Source organism: Salmo trutta, chromosome 19 (genome assembly GCF_901001165.1).
Source record: "Salmo trutta chromosome 19, fSalTru1.1, whole genome shotgun sequence".
In the NCBI taxonomy this organism is placed as follows: Eukaryota; Metazoa; Chordata; class Actinopteri; order Salmoniformes; family Salmonidae; genus Salmo; species Salmo trutta.
Window position 1 is genome coordinate 35,278,160 of NC_042975.1, and position 15,636 is coordinate 35,293,795.

The 15,636-nt window shown below is 45.4% G+C and overlaps 1 protein-coding gene across 3 annotated transcripts; it reads right to left on the reverse strand.

Moving 5' to 3' along the window:
* Nucleotides 1-1,561: 1,561 nt before the first annotated feature.
* Nucleotides 1,562-13,249, reverse strand: LOC115154443 (uracil phosphoribosyltransferase homolog). 3 transcript variants are annotated; one of them, XM_029700659.1, is made up of 8 exons: nucleotides 13,124-13,249; nucleotides 6,330-6,372; nucleotides 6,127-6,196; nucleotides 5,929-5,991; nucleotides 5,537-5,698; nucleotides 4,668-4,766; nucleotides 4,439-4,526; nucleotides 1,562-2,231 (listed from the first exon to the last, which is right to left on the reverse strand). In XM_029700659.1, the coding sequence occupies exons 1-8, from the start codon at nucleotides 13,213-13,215 to the stop codon at nucleotides 2,147-2,149; spliced, it is 702 nt and encodes a 233-aa protein (XP_029556519.1). In that variant the 5' UTR covers nucleotides 13,216-13,249; the 3' UTR covers nucleotides 1,562-2,146. The 3 variants fall into 3 exon arrangements, with proteins under 3 accessions (XP_029556519.1, XP_029556516.1, XP_029556518.1); XM_029700656.1 differs by lacking the exon at nucleotides 13,124-13,249 and adding an exon at nucleotides 6,919-7,439; XM_029700658.1 differs by lacking the exons at nucleotides 1,562-2,231; nucleotides 13,124-13,249 and adding an exon at nucleotides 6,919-7,435 and having other exon boundaries at nucleotides 2,313-4,526.
* Between the last annotated feature and the right edge of the window lie 2,387 nt (nucleotides 13,250-15,636).

Here is a 15,636-nt window from a genome sequence, read left to right on the forward strand (position 1 = left end):
TCAATCTCTCCAGGCTCAAAGTGGAGGAGAGATTGACTTCATCAGGTATTGACATGTTGAATGCACAGAGCTGTCTGTTTGAACTACTGGCACACAGCTCGGACACCCATAAGACTTGAACCCCACAAGACTTGCCACCAGAGGTCTGTTCACAGTCCCCAAGTCCAGAACAGACTATGGGAGGCGGCGAGCTTTACACCACTCCAGCTGACGCTTGGCATTGCATTTGGTGATCTTAGGCTTGTGTGCGGCTGCTCGGCCATGGAAACCCATTTCATGAAGCTCCCGACGAATAGTTATTGTGCTGATGTTGCTTCTAGTGGCAGTTTGGAACTTGGTAGTGTTGCAACCGACTACAGACAATTTTTACGCGCTATGCGCTTCAGCACTTGGGGGTACCGTTCTGTGAGCTTGTGTGGCCTACCACTTCGTGGCTGAGCCATTGCTGCTCCTAGACGTTTCCACTTCACAATAACAGCACTTACAGTTGACCGGGACAGCTCTAGCAGGGCAGAAATTTGATGAACTGACTTGTTAGAAAGGTGGCATCCTATGAAGGTGCAGTGTTGAAAGTCACTGAGCTCTCCATTCTACTGCCAATGTTTGTCTATGGAGATTGCATGGCTGTGTGCTCGATTTTATACACCTGTCAGCAACAGGTGTGGCTGAAATAGCAGGATCCACTATTTTGAAGGGGTGTCCACATACTTTTGTATATATAGTGTAATTCCAGAATGCTATTAGAAACTCAAACTGCAGAGGAAGCCATTAATTGTAATTTCACTGTTTGTCACCTCTCTCACTCCTGTTTTATCCCCAGGTTGAACAACTGTGTAGGATTCTCCAAGTTCTTTCTGCTGTTCCTCACCTGCAACAGTGTTACTCAATTTTATTTTTAAGTACTAGGTGGTGAGTGATTGGAGGACGTTTGTCTGAAGGCAGAGCAACCGTTTCATTAATATCATCTACGGCTCTGTGTTGTCGTGTTAATGGCTCTTTCTTTTTTCTTTTCTCCCTCTGTGTTTCTCTCTCTGAGGGGGCTCCCTAATAGGCCTGCTAAGTTACATGTTCTCTTCCTCATGCTGGTAGCTCTGATGTTCTTGGCGACTCTGTTCATGTTTGACAATGACAACATACCTTGGTGGTGGTCACGGAACCAAAAAATGACTGCATATAAAAGCAGTCTCCCATTGGTGAATATTTAAAGCTATTCTAATGGGCCTTTGTCTTGATTGAATCTGATCCCTTGTTTTGGGAAATCACCATGTCCGTTGTTAATGTCTAATTCATCAACGTAAATGTATGACTACCAGCAGTCCAGTAACAACCACACTCACTCATTGACTTGTGAGGTACGTATTGATATAAACTAATTACGGGTACTCACTCAGTCATTGTAAAGACACACCACACGTTTGTTCACTGGTGTATCTATTGGTAATCTACATGTAATAGCAGTCCTGAAATAAGATAGGTTGGTTAGTATGACAGGCATCCTTGCTAAATGGTCTGTGGATGAGACTGCTCTCTCAGCACTTGGAAAGTACACTCTTAGATTTGATTAATTGTTCAAATTAAGTGTTTATTTTCCTCTCGCTTTATCCCAGACAGACTCCTTAGAAGTCAAATTGTCACAGTGCATGAACTGACTGGTGACTGATTAAAAACAATCATGCTCTCTATCTTTGCCACTTAAAGACTTAAGAATGACATTCAACACAATATAATGTGCATGAAAATCATGCCAGGCCACCAGAAAGTGTGCAGGTGTAGTGCTACCTAGTGGCCATAAGGTTTATCATGGTGAGCGCTTGACAAAGTGCATAATCATTTCTCAGAAAACAAGGAACTGGGGGACTGAAATGTGTTTGCAGAGGTATTGTGTTGTTTCTGTCTGTGTTTGGAGTATTGACATTTGATCTATTGCCTGATTTCAGCTCCTCTGAGAGACCTCCCTGACGTCAATAAGAACAGAGCCAGTGAGTCATGGGGAGAAAGACATTCCATGAAGTGGGATTGGTAGAATCTGGTGAGGGACTTCTCTGTCAGTGTCAATAATGTTTTATTCTAAGTATTTGCATGATATGAGGAATATGTTCAAAACTTTACTTCTTTGTGGTTATTAGCTAGTAGTAACTTGTTTGTCTCAACAGCATTTGGGCCAGGCAGGCATATGTGAAGATGACTCTTCTTCCCATACAAAGATGATACATTCCATCCTCAAACTCACTCTGAAAGAAAAGGGGTATGCTTTGTCAATACATCCAAGACTGAATCATTTATCAGAATGTAGTTAATCATTTACTGTTGTATATGGCTTTTCTGTGTATTCTTTATTTTTTTCTTCAATAATACAAAACATACAAACAGCATACAGACACACAGAAACCTCAACGACATCACACCCCCATCGCCCACATCACGGCCTCAAACTGCACCATTTTGTTTCTCTGTCGCCCACGCACTTTCAACATTTAGATAATAAAGCATTTGACCTTTCCATTGTGTTAACGATGGAGGATTGACGATTCCTTGACTACACATAGATGTCATAAGGGCAATGTATTTCTGAGCTTCTTTTTCTAGCCTTTTCCACTCTGAAATGTCCAAATTCCGCTTCAGATCTGGTCAGAGTTTCTCTTGATTGGTTTGTTTCTTTTCAGTGTTATGATACATTAAAACTGTTTGTGGCAATAATAATAACACTAAAAACAATTTTTAAAGACAAGACAATAGAATCAGAGTATGTGAGCGGAGCGTGCCCTTTTGACTGGAGCGAGATTCTCAAAGGCTGGAACGTCAGCCTTCTCGCCCGCTCCAATTTCGCTCAAGTAGCGCTCACTTCAAGGACATGGCTGGCCTAGCATGCATTTGTAGTCTACTTGTGTGCAGCTATTGCTCACTAAATATTTTCATAAAGAAACTGATAAAACACACAGGTGCAAAATCAAGGTGACTTGATTCAAGGTGAATCAAGATGATGACCAAGAGCAAGAGAGGGAGTGCGGTGATGTAGTGTCCATAACTAAAGAATCATTGTGGAATCTGAAAACGTATCCTGAAAGCATGATGGTGTACTTATTAAGTGCACATGCTAAAAGAAAGGAATTAAGTGTGTCATTGTAGCAAAGCATTTATAAACTAAAAATAAGGTCGCTTAAAAGTTTAGTTAATTTTTGTTCTGTAGACATACATCCATCTCTATACACACACACACACACTAGGCCATAATTGATTTTGGCCCAATAAGCCTAGCATATTCCAACATTCAAGGAGCTTTCTGTTTTGATTGGGTTACTTTGCCTAAAAACCTTTAGACCTACCAATAGAAAAACATATACACAACTCTGCATCACTACCCAGCCTGGCAAGTGGCCAAAAGGGTGTTTAGCATCCCCAGTGGCTCTGCAAGTGCAGAGAGGATATTCTCTGCTGCTGGCCTGCTCTCCAGGCATCATCACATGAGCGTGAAGCCACAAACTGGCCAAACTGATTTTCTAAAAATAAATTCAAAGGCACTGTAGACTGAGCCTAATAATGTTTTCATTTAATTTGTATTTAATTCTAAGTCACAGCCTATATGCACAATTTATAGACTGATTGAATACAACTAAACGTTGTTTAAATGCTGAGCGCTTTGTCCCTACCAGCCTATTGTGTCGCACTCACAAATGCTTCACAATGTATTTCTTTGTAGGCTATAGCCTTGAAATAATATAGCCTAAATAATTTTTGTTTGTTCCTTCTTAGGCTCCTGACCTTTAGAGTGTTTATATGCTGTTTAATATGACATGTAAACTATTTCAAATGATGAGCGCTTCTTACATTCTCCTTTTCATTCAAATCATATGGTTTGGTTTCAATACTTAAAAACCAAATGCTAGATCCAGGTAGTCAAAAAAATAGATTGGTGTTGGTTAAATGCTGATTTTAATAAATGGAGAGAATTTGGAGAATTTTTTTCCTGTGAGTGCAGAGAGGTCTTTAGCACAGTGGTTGGAAAGGACATGGAGCACCGCTGCATGAGCGACGAGCAGGATTTCCGACTGCTCAACTCCGCTCACATACTTTGAATAGAATATATTGAAAAAAATCTATTTTAATTATTTAGACTTTCTAATGAGGAAAAACAACCTAGACTGAACTACCATTACTGAATAACTAAAACGGCAGCAGTACAAGCTCGCTAGACTAGTTCCTAAAAGACCTACATGGAATGTGCTTTTTTTGTTTCCAGGAAAATCTTTGCATTGTTTTTGTCAGACTGAGGAGCACACGTTAAGGCGGCGTACACAGCAAAGCAAGAATCTTCAGCAGGGTAACAACTCCTTTTGAAATAAGTGGACAAACTGACAGAGGGACCATTCAATGGTTGGTTCTCATAGTATGGTGCCCCATTGAATGGCCCTGGAGGGCTAACTAGTCTGTCCCAAAGTACCTCTGGCCAAAGTGTGTGGGAGCCACAGGGTGCACCTCGGTGGTCAATATGGTGATTTCTGGGAACTCTTGAATGATGGATTTGGCACCTGGTGAGATGACACAACCATTAGACTTGCAGTGCTTTCAATCAAACTGAATGGAAAACAGGCTGTAGTATGAAACCCCAGAATGTTGAACATTACGGAATCTACTTCGATATTAAGCAAGGGACTGTAGGTGAGGCATACCGTGAGGGGTGGAGAAGAGACTCAGGAGGATAATATGTTTGGGCTGAAGACCATGTTCAGTCAGAACTCTCACAGCCTCAATCACTGTGTTACCTGTACCTGAAGGCAGAACATGTATAGATAGCATAAACACAGGACAGACATCACAGTGACTTGACAGAAGAACAGGCAACATTATAGAAGTATTGAAGAAAAGTCTGCCCTTACTAGCCTTGTGATCATTAATATGACTCATCTGCTGCTACTTTCTATAAAATAACAAAATGTAATTTTGATTTCTCAAGGCAGTTTTTCATCCTTTCAGAGAGGGATGTTAGTTAGAGGACAAAAAGATGAACATTACTTCTCTCGGTGGCTTCATTTGTCCTATTTATCATTTTCATGGCCTTGCAGTGAGCTCTATGGTTTACCCCAAGCCGATAAACTTGTAATTATTTTCTTGGGGTAAATGATGCTGAAAAATATGCAGCATGCTAACTACTAAGGTCATTATCAGAGCCGAATAAAAGACACCTACCCACAATTATCTTAGAGGATGCCTATGATTACACTATTGTCTTGCTAACGGGAGCAATTAAGTCTTCATTTCTGGTTCATTAAAAAAGTGACAGTTCTTCAGGCCCAGGGCAGGGCAACACTTCACCTGAACTCTTTGTCCTGAAGAGGAGTTAGTACTGTATTGAGACTGTCTATTAGTGCTTTTCCACGGCAGGGTTTTACAACGTGCTTGGCCTAAAGACATGTAAAGACATTTGTTGTTTACATGCGTGTAATCCCCCTGGACTATGATTAAGGATGGGGAATGTGAGTACTACTCTCTGCAGACTCACTGAGAATGGGGCACACAAGTGCTGTATATCCATACTCACTGAGAATTGGGTACATAAGGAGGACTTTCCTCCTGCTGATGTCTGGGGGGAACTTTGCATAGTAGACTTTGGCCTTCTGGGTGTCCTCGTCACTCTGGATTAGGATCTTACCGATACGGATGGACCGGCAGCAGTCTCTGAGGCCCTGCTCCATGGCCTCGCCTACACACACAGCAATTAATAGATGTTGAATTCAACTCAATTCATTCAAGGGAAACCTCATACAAGATGTAGTAATGGTGAGCAAGTCAAACAGTCAAACTGATAAGTAAAACAGTTGAGTGGATAGCACTAGGTATGTCAGGTATAGGCAAGTCAACCAGCCAGGGATTCTATTCAGAGACCAATTCAGATTCATCTTCCTTTAATATCCTATATGATCAGTGCCTTACCACTTCTCATAATGCTGACACCGCAGTTGCCTTTTTCAAACTTGACACCATCATATTTATGCCCTGAAGAAGAGGGGGAACGAGGGAGCGATTTAAATCGACAGTTCCGTTCTTGGTGAGAAATTTAACAGTAATCCTGTAATATAGTATTCGCCCAATTTCTATCATTTCTCACGAATTTCATCTAATAGGTCTAACCTGTAGGAGTGGTCACTGTACACTCGCTGTATGGCAGCTGATTGAGTCCCTCTTCAACCACTAGTCTGATCTGTGGACAAACCGAGTGGGTCAAAACAATACAGTGTGCATTATACAAATGAGTCATTCAATTAAAAACATCATATATTAGTATTTAACCTAGAGTAAAAACAAGTGTCAATTGAACCAAGACAGTTTCTTACCAATCTATCAGCACAAAATACAAAATCTCCCCTGCTAGTAGACCTGTAAAAGAACAAGAATAACATGTAAGCTTACAGTAAGGGTTACATAAGAGGAAATCAATGCATGATCCACTTTCACCCCCCAAAAATGTAGGCCTATTCGTGGTATCGCCTTACAACAGAAACTCAAATTGTGATTAGTGTACTCATTCAATGTTCTGTTATCAGTATTGTATATTGTTGTCAGTAGGTCTAACATTATTTGTATTAAACCTCATGCTAGACAAGGAAGTTGTGGCCACGTTTAGGCTACTACCGAGTAATGGGGCAGACTATAATGACATTTCGCCTACATCTTCATAGAAATAACCAGGTGTATGTACAGTTCTGGGTAACAAAGATCCCAGATAACGCTACCGTAACCATATAAGTGCAGTGTAATATGACAGTTATAAATAGTAACATGGCGTCGATTGGCCATTCACTTGGTTTACAACGCATCATTCAATTCCACATTATTAGACAGTTATCTGGTGCATGATAATACAGGTCCATTATCTGTCAGATAATGTGGTTGCTATCTTTTTGACAAAATATGATGACTCACTTGTCTCTAATGATAGTCTGTAATTCTCGTATTTGGTCATTCAAAGGAAGCAGTTTTAATTGCGATCCGATCTGCCTCTGTAGTTCACTGTTGAATACATTTTCACAAGTTTCGGCGACTTCTGCATCTCTATTCGACTCTGTCAGAACGCTGTTTCCGCAGCTAGCAAACCGAACCTGCTTGGTGCTGCTCATTGCCGCGTGTTCTTGTCTGTCATTGTTGTTCAGCTGCTGATTTTGACAAGGCATTTTGATTTCCGTACCAATTCCGCTCTCAAAATACGTTTCCATAGAATTAAGAAAATGCTAAATAGTTGAGCAGTTTAAGGCTCTGAGGTTTTGCTATTCATATAGCTAGCTAAATGTCTTGTTGGGCATTTTTGTCTTCTCTGATTCTGGGTGGCGGCCATTGAGTGGCTGCAGCAAAAATCAGAGAGGAAGAGGCGAAACGAGAGGGTTCACTCTCGCCCAAATCTGTTCAATAGAAGCCCTTAGCGTTTCTATATGCTTATTTTGGACCTTGTCGCCTGCCTTCCCGCTTTTGGGACAACGACTCATTGTTAGGGCGGAGACAAGAGCATCTCGTCATTATAAACATATCTATGTTAGTATAAACCTACAGGAACATAAACTTTGTGACAGGAAGTAACGTCACATCTGATTCTCGCCTCATAATGGCCAGAAATGATGTAGGTCTAGTACCGCTTGAGAGCGCATTGATCGACACTAGTTAACACAGCCACAGAGTCATATATTGCATGAATGAGTTCTTATGTGAAAGTTTGACTGTGCTATCTAGTGGAAACCGGGAGCATTCTGTCAGCGCTTGAGACTATTTTCAATGCCTAGGCTACTACATGATGATGGACAGTCAAGTGCCATTCTTTAAAGAATTATCACCATTCACAAACCCCTAACAGAGCTCCCCAGCTTGTAGTCCTAAAAAACGAAAATTAGTTACCTATGGTTCATTCAGTCATTCCTATGGGTTATGTCTAGAAGGGTACAGCTTTTGTCAAAATTGGCTTTTCGTAGCAGGTTAGGATAATTAGGTTACGGTTAGGAAAAGGGTTGGGCTTAGCTAAAATGCACAACAACAAACAAATGACACGTTTTTTTTGAAAAGCTGTATCCCATCTAGACAGGACCATTCCTATGGGGGGAAAGAATGGGGTTTGGGATAAATGCTGAAAATAAGGTTTTAGGTTTACACAGTTTAGGAGATTTTACAAGTTTTGTTCTATGAGATGATATCAGTCCGTTAACCTGACCTTTATGAATTATGAAGCCTTTATGTGCTTGTTTTGATTACATAAATGCTTCAACATTCACAAAAAGTGATATTAGCTGATGAAGATTATATCATATAACAAAACATAGATCTTCTAAGCATGTGTTTACTGACCACATACCTTATTTTCGGCGTTTATCCAAGAACCCTCCAAAAAAAACGGTTAACCACGGTTATGTGAGCTATATGGATCACTCCAATATATTGGTATCACTCCGTGGCCGAGGGATACATCCGAGGTGAGGATTTGCAGATTTACTCCCGTGTTCACCTGTGTCACAGCTGGGGTCTGCCCCTATATATAGACCTCATGGCCGCGACACACATTCTCTACATCAAACCAACCGCAGAGGGAGGGAGGTGCCACATTTACCCGATAGTACCTAGCAAAGGTGCAAGAGGAGGCCCAGCTGGCCGCAGCACAGATATCAGCGAGGGGCACTCCTCTCAGTAGAGCCCAGGATGCAGCCACACCTCGTGTTGACTGTGCCACCACAGATCCCAGCACTGGCCTGTCAGCCAGGCGGTATGCTGTCGTAATCGTGTCCACGATCCAGTGATAGAGCCTCTGCTTTGATAACCCAGCCCCCGGGACTCTCTCACCATAGCAGACAAAGAGCTGGTCTGTTGTTCTCACTGACTGTGTCCTCTCCACATAGGCAGCTAGTGCCCGCACAGGGCACAGCATGCCAGAGGGAGGCCCAGACTCACCCGCCACTGCCGGGAGGTTGTAAGCAGACAGGATAAAAGGGATGTTCACATGCCTGTCTGACAGAGCCTTCGGGAGGAATGAAGGGTCCTCCCCCCAGGGTCCATCCGGTAGCACTCAGAACTTACCAAAAGAGCATGGAGCTCACCCACCCTCTTCATGGAAGCAATCACTACCAAGAAAGCCACCTTAGAGAGGTGTTTCAGGGAGGCAGACTCCAACGGTTCGAAAGGCAGCTTTGTCAAAGCTACCAAGACCACATCCAGATCGCCATTGAGTGGATCCTAGCTGGACACAGGCGACGAACCCCCTTCATAAACCTGGAGACCAAGGGATAGCGCCCCACTGGCCTGTCCATCCACCCCACATGGCAGGCAGATATAGCGGCCAAATACCCTCTCAGTGTAGAGGTTGCCAAGCCCTCATCCAAGAGAGACTGCAGGTATTGGAGGACATACTGCACCCCACATGACTCGGGCACAACCTCAATACCAGTACACCAAGAGCAGAACCGCCGCCAGCGCAACTGGTATGCCGCCGTTGTAGCCGATCTGCATGGTGTACATTACACCCTCCGGTAGTCCTAACATGGACCATTGGTGCCATTCAGCGGGTAAGCCCACAGACTGAGGCAGTACGGTCTTGGATGCCACAAAGTTCCCCCGGCCTGAGACAACAAGGTATCCCAGACAACAGGGACAGGAGAAGGCTGAACCAGGGTCGTCTGGGCCAGTATGGGGCCACCAGCAGCAGACGATGCTCCGTCATCCTGGTTCTGTCCAGCACAGCCTGGATCAGGAGAAAAGGGGGGAATGCGTAAGCTCCCGCTCTGGCCAATCGTGAGCCAGAGCATCCAAGCCCAGAGGCCCTGGTGGCTCCGACATGGAGTACCACAGGGGCAGTGTGCATTGTCCAGGGAGGCAAACAGGTCCACCTGTACCCTCCCGAACTTGTCCCACAGGTGCTGCACCACCAGGGGATATGGGCTCCAGTCCCAAGGTGGCAGGCCCTCCCTCGAGAGCATATCCGCTGCCAGATTCAGGATGCCAGGTACGTGCGCTGCGTGTAAAGACACTAGACGGCCCTGAGTCCAGAGAAGGAGCTCCCGTGCCATAAGATGGAGGTGGTGGGACCTCAGTCCACCCTGATGGTTGATGTAAGCCACCACTGTTGTGCTGTCTGTTCTCACCAGGACATGTCTTCCCTTCAGATATGTAAGGAAAGACTGCAGGGCCAGCAGTACTGCTCGGAGCTCTAGTGTATTTAATGTGCCTGCCGCTCCAAGGGGGTAGCCAACAGCTGCTGGCCGGCCTGCCCTTGGTCACACCCCTCCAGCCGATCTGGGAGGCGTCTGTGCTGACCAGCTCCCGGCGGCACATCCTCAGCATCTCCACCCCACTTGAGAGAAAGGAGCGACAATGCCACCTCAACAATGCCCTGATGCACAGCTGCACTCGCAGCTGGCGGTGACGGTGGCGCTTCGGGTGCAGCCGGTGGGAGTTGAACCACCGTTAAAGAGGCCGGATATGGAGCAGGCCCAGGGGAATCAGCAACAAGGCCGCTGTCAGCAACCTCAACAAGCGTTGGCAGGTCAGGGTGTATACCACTCCGCCCTTGCCGAAAGTGGTCGAGGCAAGATAAGATCGCCTGGAACCTTCTGGTGGGCAGGCATGCTCTCATGAGGACTGAGTCCAGTTCCATGCCGATGGCCACCCTCTGGGTGGGCGTTAGACGACGACTCTTGTAGTTTACAGTAATGCCCAGCCCGCCAATGTGGGTCAGGGGCATCTCTGTCTGATAGGATCTAGGTCCTGGTCGGGGCACAAATCAGCCAATCGTCCAGGTAATTGAGAATCAACAGTCCTCGGTAGAGTTGCCAGGACAGCATCCATGCACTTTTTGAAAGTGCAGGGTGCCAAGGAGAGGCCAAAGGGAAGAACCATGAATTCATAAGCAGTCCCTTTGAAAGCGAATCGGAGGTACTACCAATGAGCTGGGTGAACAGGAACATGGAAGTACGCATCCCTCAGGTCCAGCGTCACAAACCACTGGTCCCTGTACATAGCCTGCAACACGCTGGCTGGGGACAGCATGTGGAACCTCTGTACCTTCAAGTACCCATTGAGGTTGCGGAGGTCCAGAATCGGTCGAAACCCTCCATCTCTTTTTGGGACCACAAAATAAGTGGAGTAGAACCCACCTAGTCGTTCTGATGTCTCGATCCTGCGGATGGTACCCTTGTCCAGGAGTGAGGAGATTTCCAGCCACAGGGTTTTCTTCAGGGGGTTGGCCACCATGGTGACATGATGGCCCCTGAAGGACGGGACCGGAATTGAAGTCGGTACCCCTCGAGCATTGTGGACAGCAGGGGACTCTACACCCTCCTCCAACTTTGCCCTTTGAGAAGAGGCCAGGGAAGGGTGTGTCAGGGGTCCTGCCATAGCCCACCTCTCCTCTAGGGCCCTGAGCGCCTGGGCCCCCCAGGCATGTCCCTATGGCGGTGACGGTTGACAGGTTGTTGCTCCACCGCACGCTGTGCCCCTCCCCGCTGTCGTCCCTCAGCATGAGGCGATGGGACAGGAGAGGGACCCCACCATCGTTTGGGTGCAGGTCGGTGGCAATGGTCCGTCTGCCTTGGACCCGGGGCCTGAACCATCTCATGGTCTCCCGGTCCTTACGAACCTTATCGGTCTGCTCCAGAACGTCATCAACCCCAGAACGTCATCAACCCCTGGGTCAGTCGCCATGGCAGCTATCATGGTGTCCATGGTCAGGTACTCCCAGAGGCCGAGTGACTCTGCGCCCGCAACATAACTCCATGGTCCAGTCTCTGCTGTGAGTCGGAAGCGTCCCCTGGCAGAGGCCCAGCTCTCCTGCAAGGCCTTGTGGAACTCAGCAGAGATGGGGACAGATGGAGAGTTATCACTGTCCACCAGTTTGATGACCAGGGCAGTGGCTACCTGAGTGAGTAGGCTCCTCATAGCCGCTGGGGGCAATGAAGCCCCGCTGCCGGCTTCTGATGGCCTGCCAGCCTGGTAGTCCCACTCACGGTGGTGAACAGGGCCAGCCTCGTCCCCCAGGAACAGCCCATCACTGGCCAACAGGGAACAGCTGTCGTCGCCATCGAAGCTATCAACCTCCTGACGCAGGGCATGCGCCCTCCGTTCAAGGTGTTCCAGCGGTCTGACTCCTGCCCCCGTCCAGGACTGGCAACAGATGGGCTCTGACTACGGTGGCTCCGGCCATGTTTCCTGGGAGGGGTACTGGGCCCGGTAGAGGGACTAACAGCTCGTTGGCGCACCACTCCTGAGGGAGGGAGCTCGTCTGGCCAACCCACTTGCGCATGGCCTCCAATCGCACCAGGTGCCAAACAAAACAGGCATCCAGTAGGGCGCTCCACTGCCCTCTCCATGTGGCTCAAACCCAGGCAGTGCATACACGAGGTATGCGGATCCCCAGGGGGATGCCACCATCACACCTGTCACAAAGGGAAGCCAGAAGCTCAGCCAAGCCTACAAGGCCACGGAGCAGGGGTCTGATGCCCTGGGAGAGCTTATGTCGTGACCTGCCTGGAGGAATAGGAACCCGGTGAGGGATAAATTACCCAGTACCTCTGAAAAAAAAACCGGGGAAGACCCATGCGGAAAAAGCAGGCAGACAAAAAAAACAGCAACCAGCTAATGGATTTGATATATTTGTTTTTTGTTTTTGTTTTACGCCAAATGCGATATCACCTCCGGTTTAATATCCAAGCAGTAAAAACAGCACCATATGATGGAGTAACTCTGTTATGGAACTCCAAAGTTACTGTCTCAACGTAGTGGAAAGCCCACCATGATACTCTTACACTCTGCAGTGGAAAGAACAAGAAAAAAACCCTGCAGGGTAATTAGCAGAGAACCCGCGCCTAAGGTGCGGAGAGCAACATGTTAAAGCAATTCACAACACACACATAGAACAAGCCAGTCGACATGTTGTGTAAGGTAAATTACAGTTTGTGGCAACAAGAGCCACCATACTAATGGATGCACACAGAGTCATAGTCTAACGCTAACGAAACACAAGTACGACAAACCACGGGCAGAGGATACAGATCAACCTCGCACTGTGAGTTGAGCACTCAAGAGGAGGGGCTGGCCATGTGGCCAGCTGCTCCAGGCTGCAAACAGTCGGGGAGTATACTTCCACACAAGATATTACACTTACCAGTGACTTACCAAGCGAACTTCAGAAAGTTTGTACCTCAAACCATACGGACGTCCGCAGAGAAAATGAAAGAGAACGTGTGTCGTGGCCATGAGGTCTATATATAGGGGCAGACCCCAGCCGTGACACAGGTGAACACGGGAGTAAATCTGTAAATCCTCACCTCGAATGTATCACTCCGCCACGGAGTGATCCAATATAGTGAAACATAACATGAATTTCCCCAGAGTTGGTGCCTTCAAAAAGACGCCTTTACTATTGCTCTCTATATGCTATTTTCACATGCCCCATAAATCACAAATTCAAACCAATCTTCAGGTAATTAATATTTCCAGAAATGAAAACTAAATACCAGAACATGTTTGAATATGCCAACTTGTCTTGTCAATAAATGCTTTAGAAAGAACCCATTACATTAGAAGTTTATCAACACAAATGCTTACTATTGAAACAACTCAGTATTTTTTTAACATGGTTCCAATAATGAAAATAAAAATATCTTTCAAGTAGATCACCTAATAATAGTTAAACAAATATCTAGCCTCTTGAGGAAAATAGACTCATCACTCATTGTCCTTTGGAAAACGTCAGAAGGTGTTGGTTCTTCTTTCGGGAGTGCTTTAGAAAATTAGTTTAGTTTTAGATTAGATATATTAACGCCATGTTGCAGTCTTACGGTGCCATATTGCCTGGATTAGAGGAATTTGCACATGCATCTGAGACCGCAATCATCCCAGTGGCAGCTGGCATTAGACAATAGGCAGCAGAGTAAATAGTCATGTTGGTATCCCTCTCTCTGCCTGCATGACTGCGTCTCTACTGACAGACAAGTACCCCCGATCATCTGGAACCTGAGCTGCTGTTGTGTAGCACCACTTTACGCCACTAATTACGTTTTCAGAAAGGATACTAGTACTGGTACTCTCTTCACACTGATGAGTTGTTGGTTTGAAGGTTGTGGACTGTCTCATATTTTCACCTGAAAGCTGTGTGTGTGTGTGTGTGTGTGTCTTTGTGTGTGTGTGTGTGTGTGTGTGTGTGTGTGTGTGTCTTTGTGTGTGTGTGTGTGTGTGTGTGTGTGTCTTTGTGTGTGTGTGTGTGTGTCTTTGTGTGTGTGTGTGTGTGTGTTGAAACATCTGATTTGGACTACTGCCACATGAGATGAAGACTGCAGGAACAACCTAGGTTGTGTCCTTCAGAGTTGAGCTTGCCAAATAATCAGTGAGGGGAAGGAAGGTTACTCTTGTGGTTTGGCTAATTGGTAAATGCTAATCTAATGCAAGGCCATTGATACTGATTGAGGGCAATGAGAGGGCAAACAGTTCCCTGTCACATACCACAAACTATACTCTAACTACCATTCATGTTTTTTTATGAATTAAAATTAATGTTTTTTTTACAGTTTTGTGTAGGATGTCTGCTCATGGAACAGTTGTTTGTATGTCCTTTTCAAACAGGTATTAGAGCCGTTGCTGGCATCCCCAGGGGTGATTGGCATAGTTTGTAACAGCAGTGTGGGAGTTACATTGCTTTTCAAAGCACTCTGGTGATGTGAGAAAATTATATTCCTATCACCTGACATATACAGCAAATGTACGTCTAATTTCTTGTCAAATTTCTCTGTAATTATTTGAATTTTATGAATGTTCATTGTATTGAAAAAGGCAGGGACAGAATCTCAAGAAGGTGGGAAGTATTGTTCATGGTGTGAGATTGTGTGATAAATCCGTAGAACTCCTCGTCAAATTAGAGGGACAAATGAAGATTGACAACAGACCATTAACACGATAGAATGTGCCCAGGGCTCCTGTGGCCCCTGTCAGGTGGTAGCTCCTAAACGATTAACACCATACTGTATGTGTGTGAATAGACCTCTGTGCTCTGTTTCTATAGAATGTCTTAATTTGGCCTGACAATCACACAGACAACCTAGATCTAAACCATTTACTTTCTATTTCACCTTTGTACTTTCATTTGCATTTAGTTGAATGTATCTTTAAAGATATTCAAGTCTCAATGTATGGTTCACCTTATGTGGCAGCGTAGCCTAGTGGTTAGAGCGTTGGACTAGTAACCGAAAAGTTGCAAGATCGAATCCACGAGCTGTTGTTCTGCCCCTAAACAAGGCAGTTAAGCCACTGTTCCTAGGCCATCATTGAAAATAAGAATTTGTTCTTAACTGACTTGCCTAGTTAAATAAAGGTAAAAAAATAAATTATGCATGGTGTAGGCAGAGAATGAGAGAGATAACGAGCATGTTTCTGTGTCAGGGAATAACAAATATTCCCCTTCTCTTTTATTGAGATCTATTCAAGAGGTGACCAGCATGATGCCTGCCATGTTTTGATCTACAGGCAGTGAAAGGCCAGTTCCAGACGTCATGATGAAATACACAGAATTGGCCCCAAAACTGCATCACCCATGACAACCTCTCCCCTGGCTGCATGGCTGAGGAGCCAGCTTAGCTTAGTTGTCCCTTGGCAGGGCTGGCTCCTCTCCGAAAGGTTGCTGAA

What these genes read in the sequence shown, in the direction of transcription:
- LOC115154443 (XM_029700656.1), bottom strand. Translation starts at nt 7,208, where the DNA reads ATGGAAACGTATTTTGAGAGCGGAATTGGTACGGAAATCAAAATGCCT. An exon ending in CCTTATGTACCCAATTCTCA is followed by an intron (nt 4,767 to 5,536) that starts GTGAGTATGGAT and finishes TTCTGCCTTCAG; the next exon opens with GTACAGGTAACACAGTGATT. An exon ending in TCTCTTCTCCACCCCTCACG is followed by an intron (nt 4,527 to 4,667) that starts GTATGCCTCACC and finishes TCATCTCACCAG; the next exon opens with GTGCCAAATCCATCATTCAA.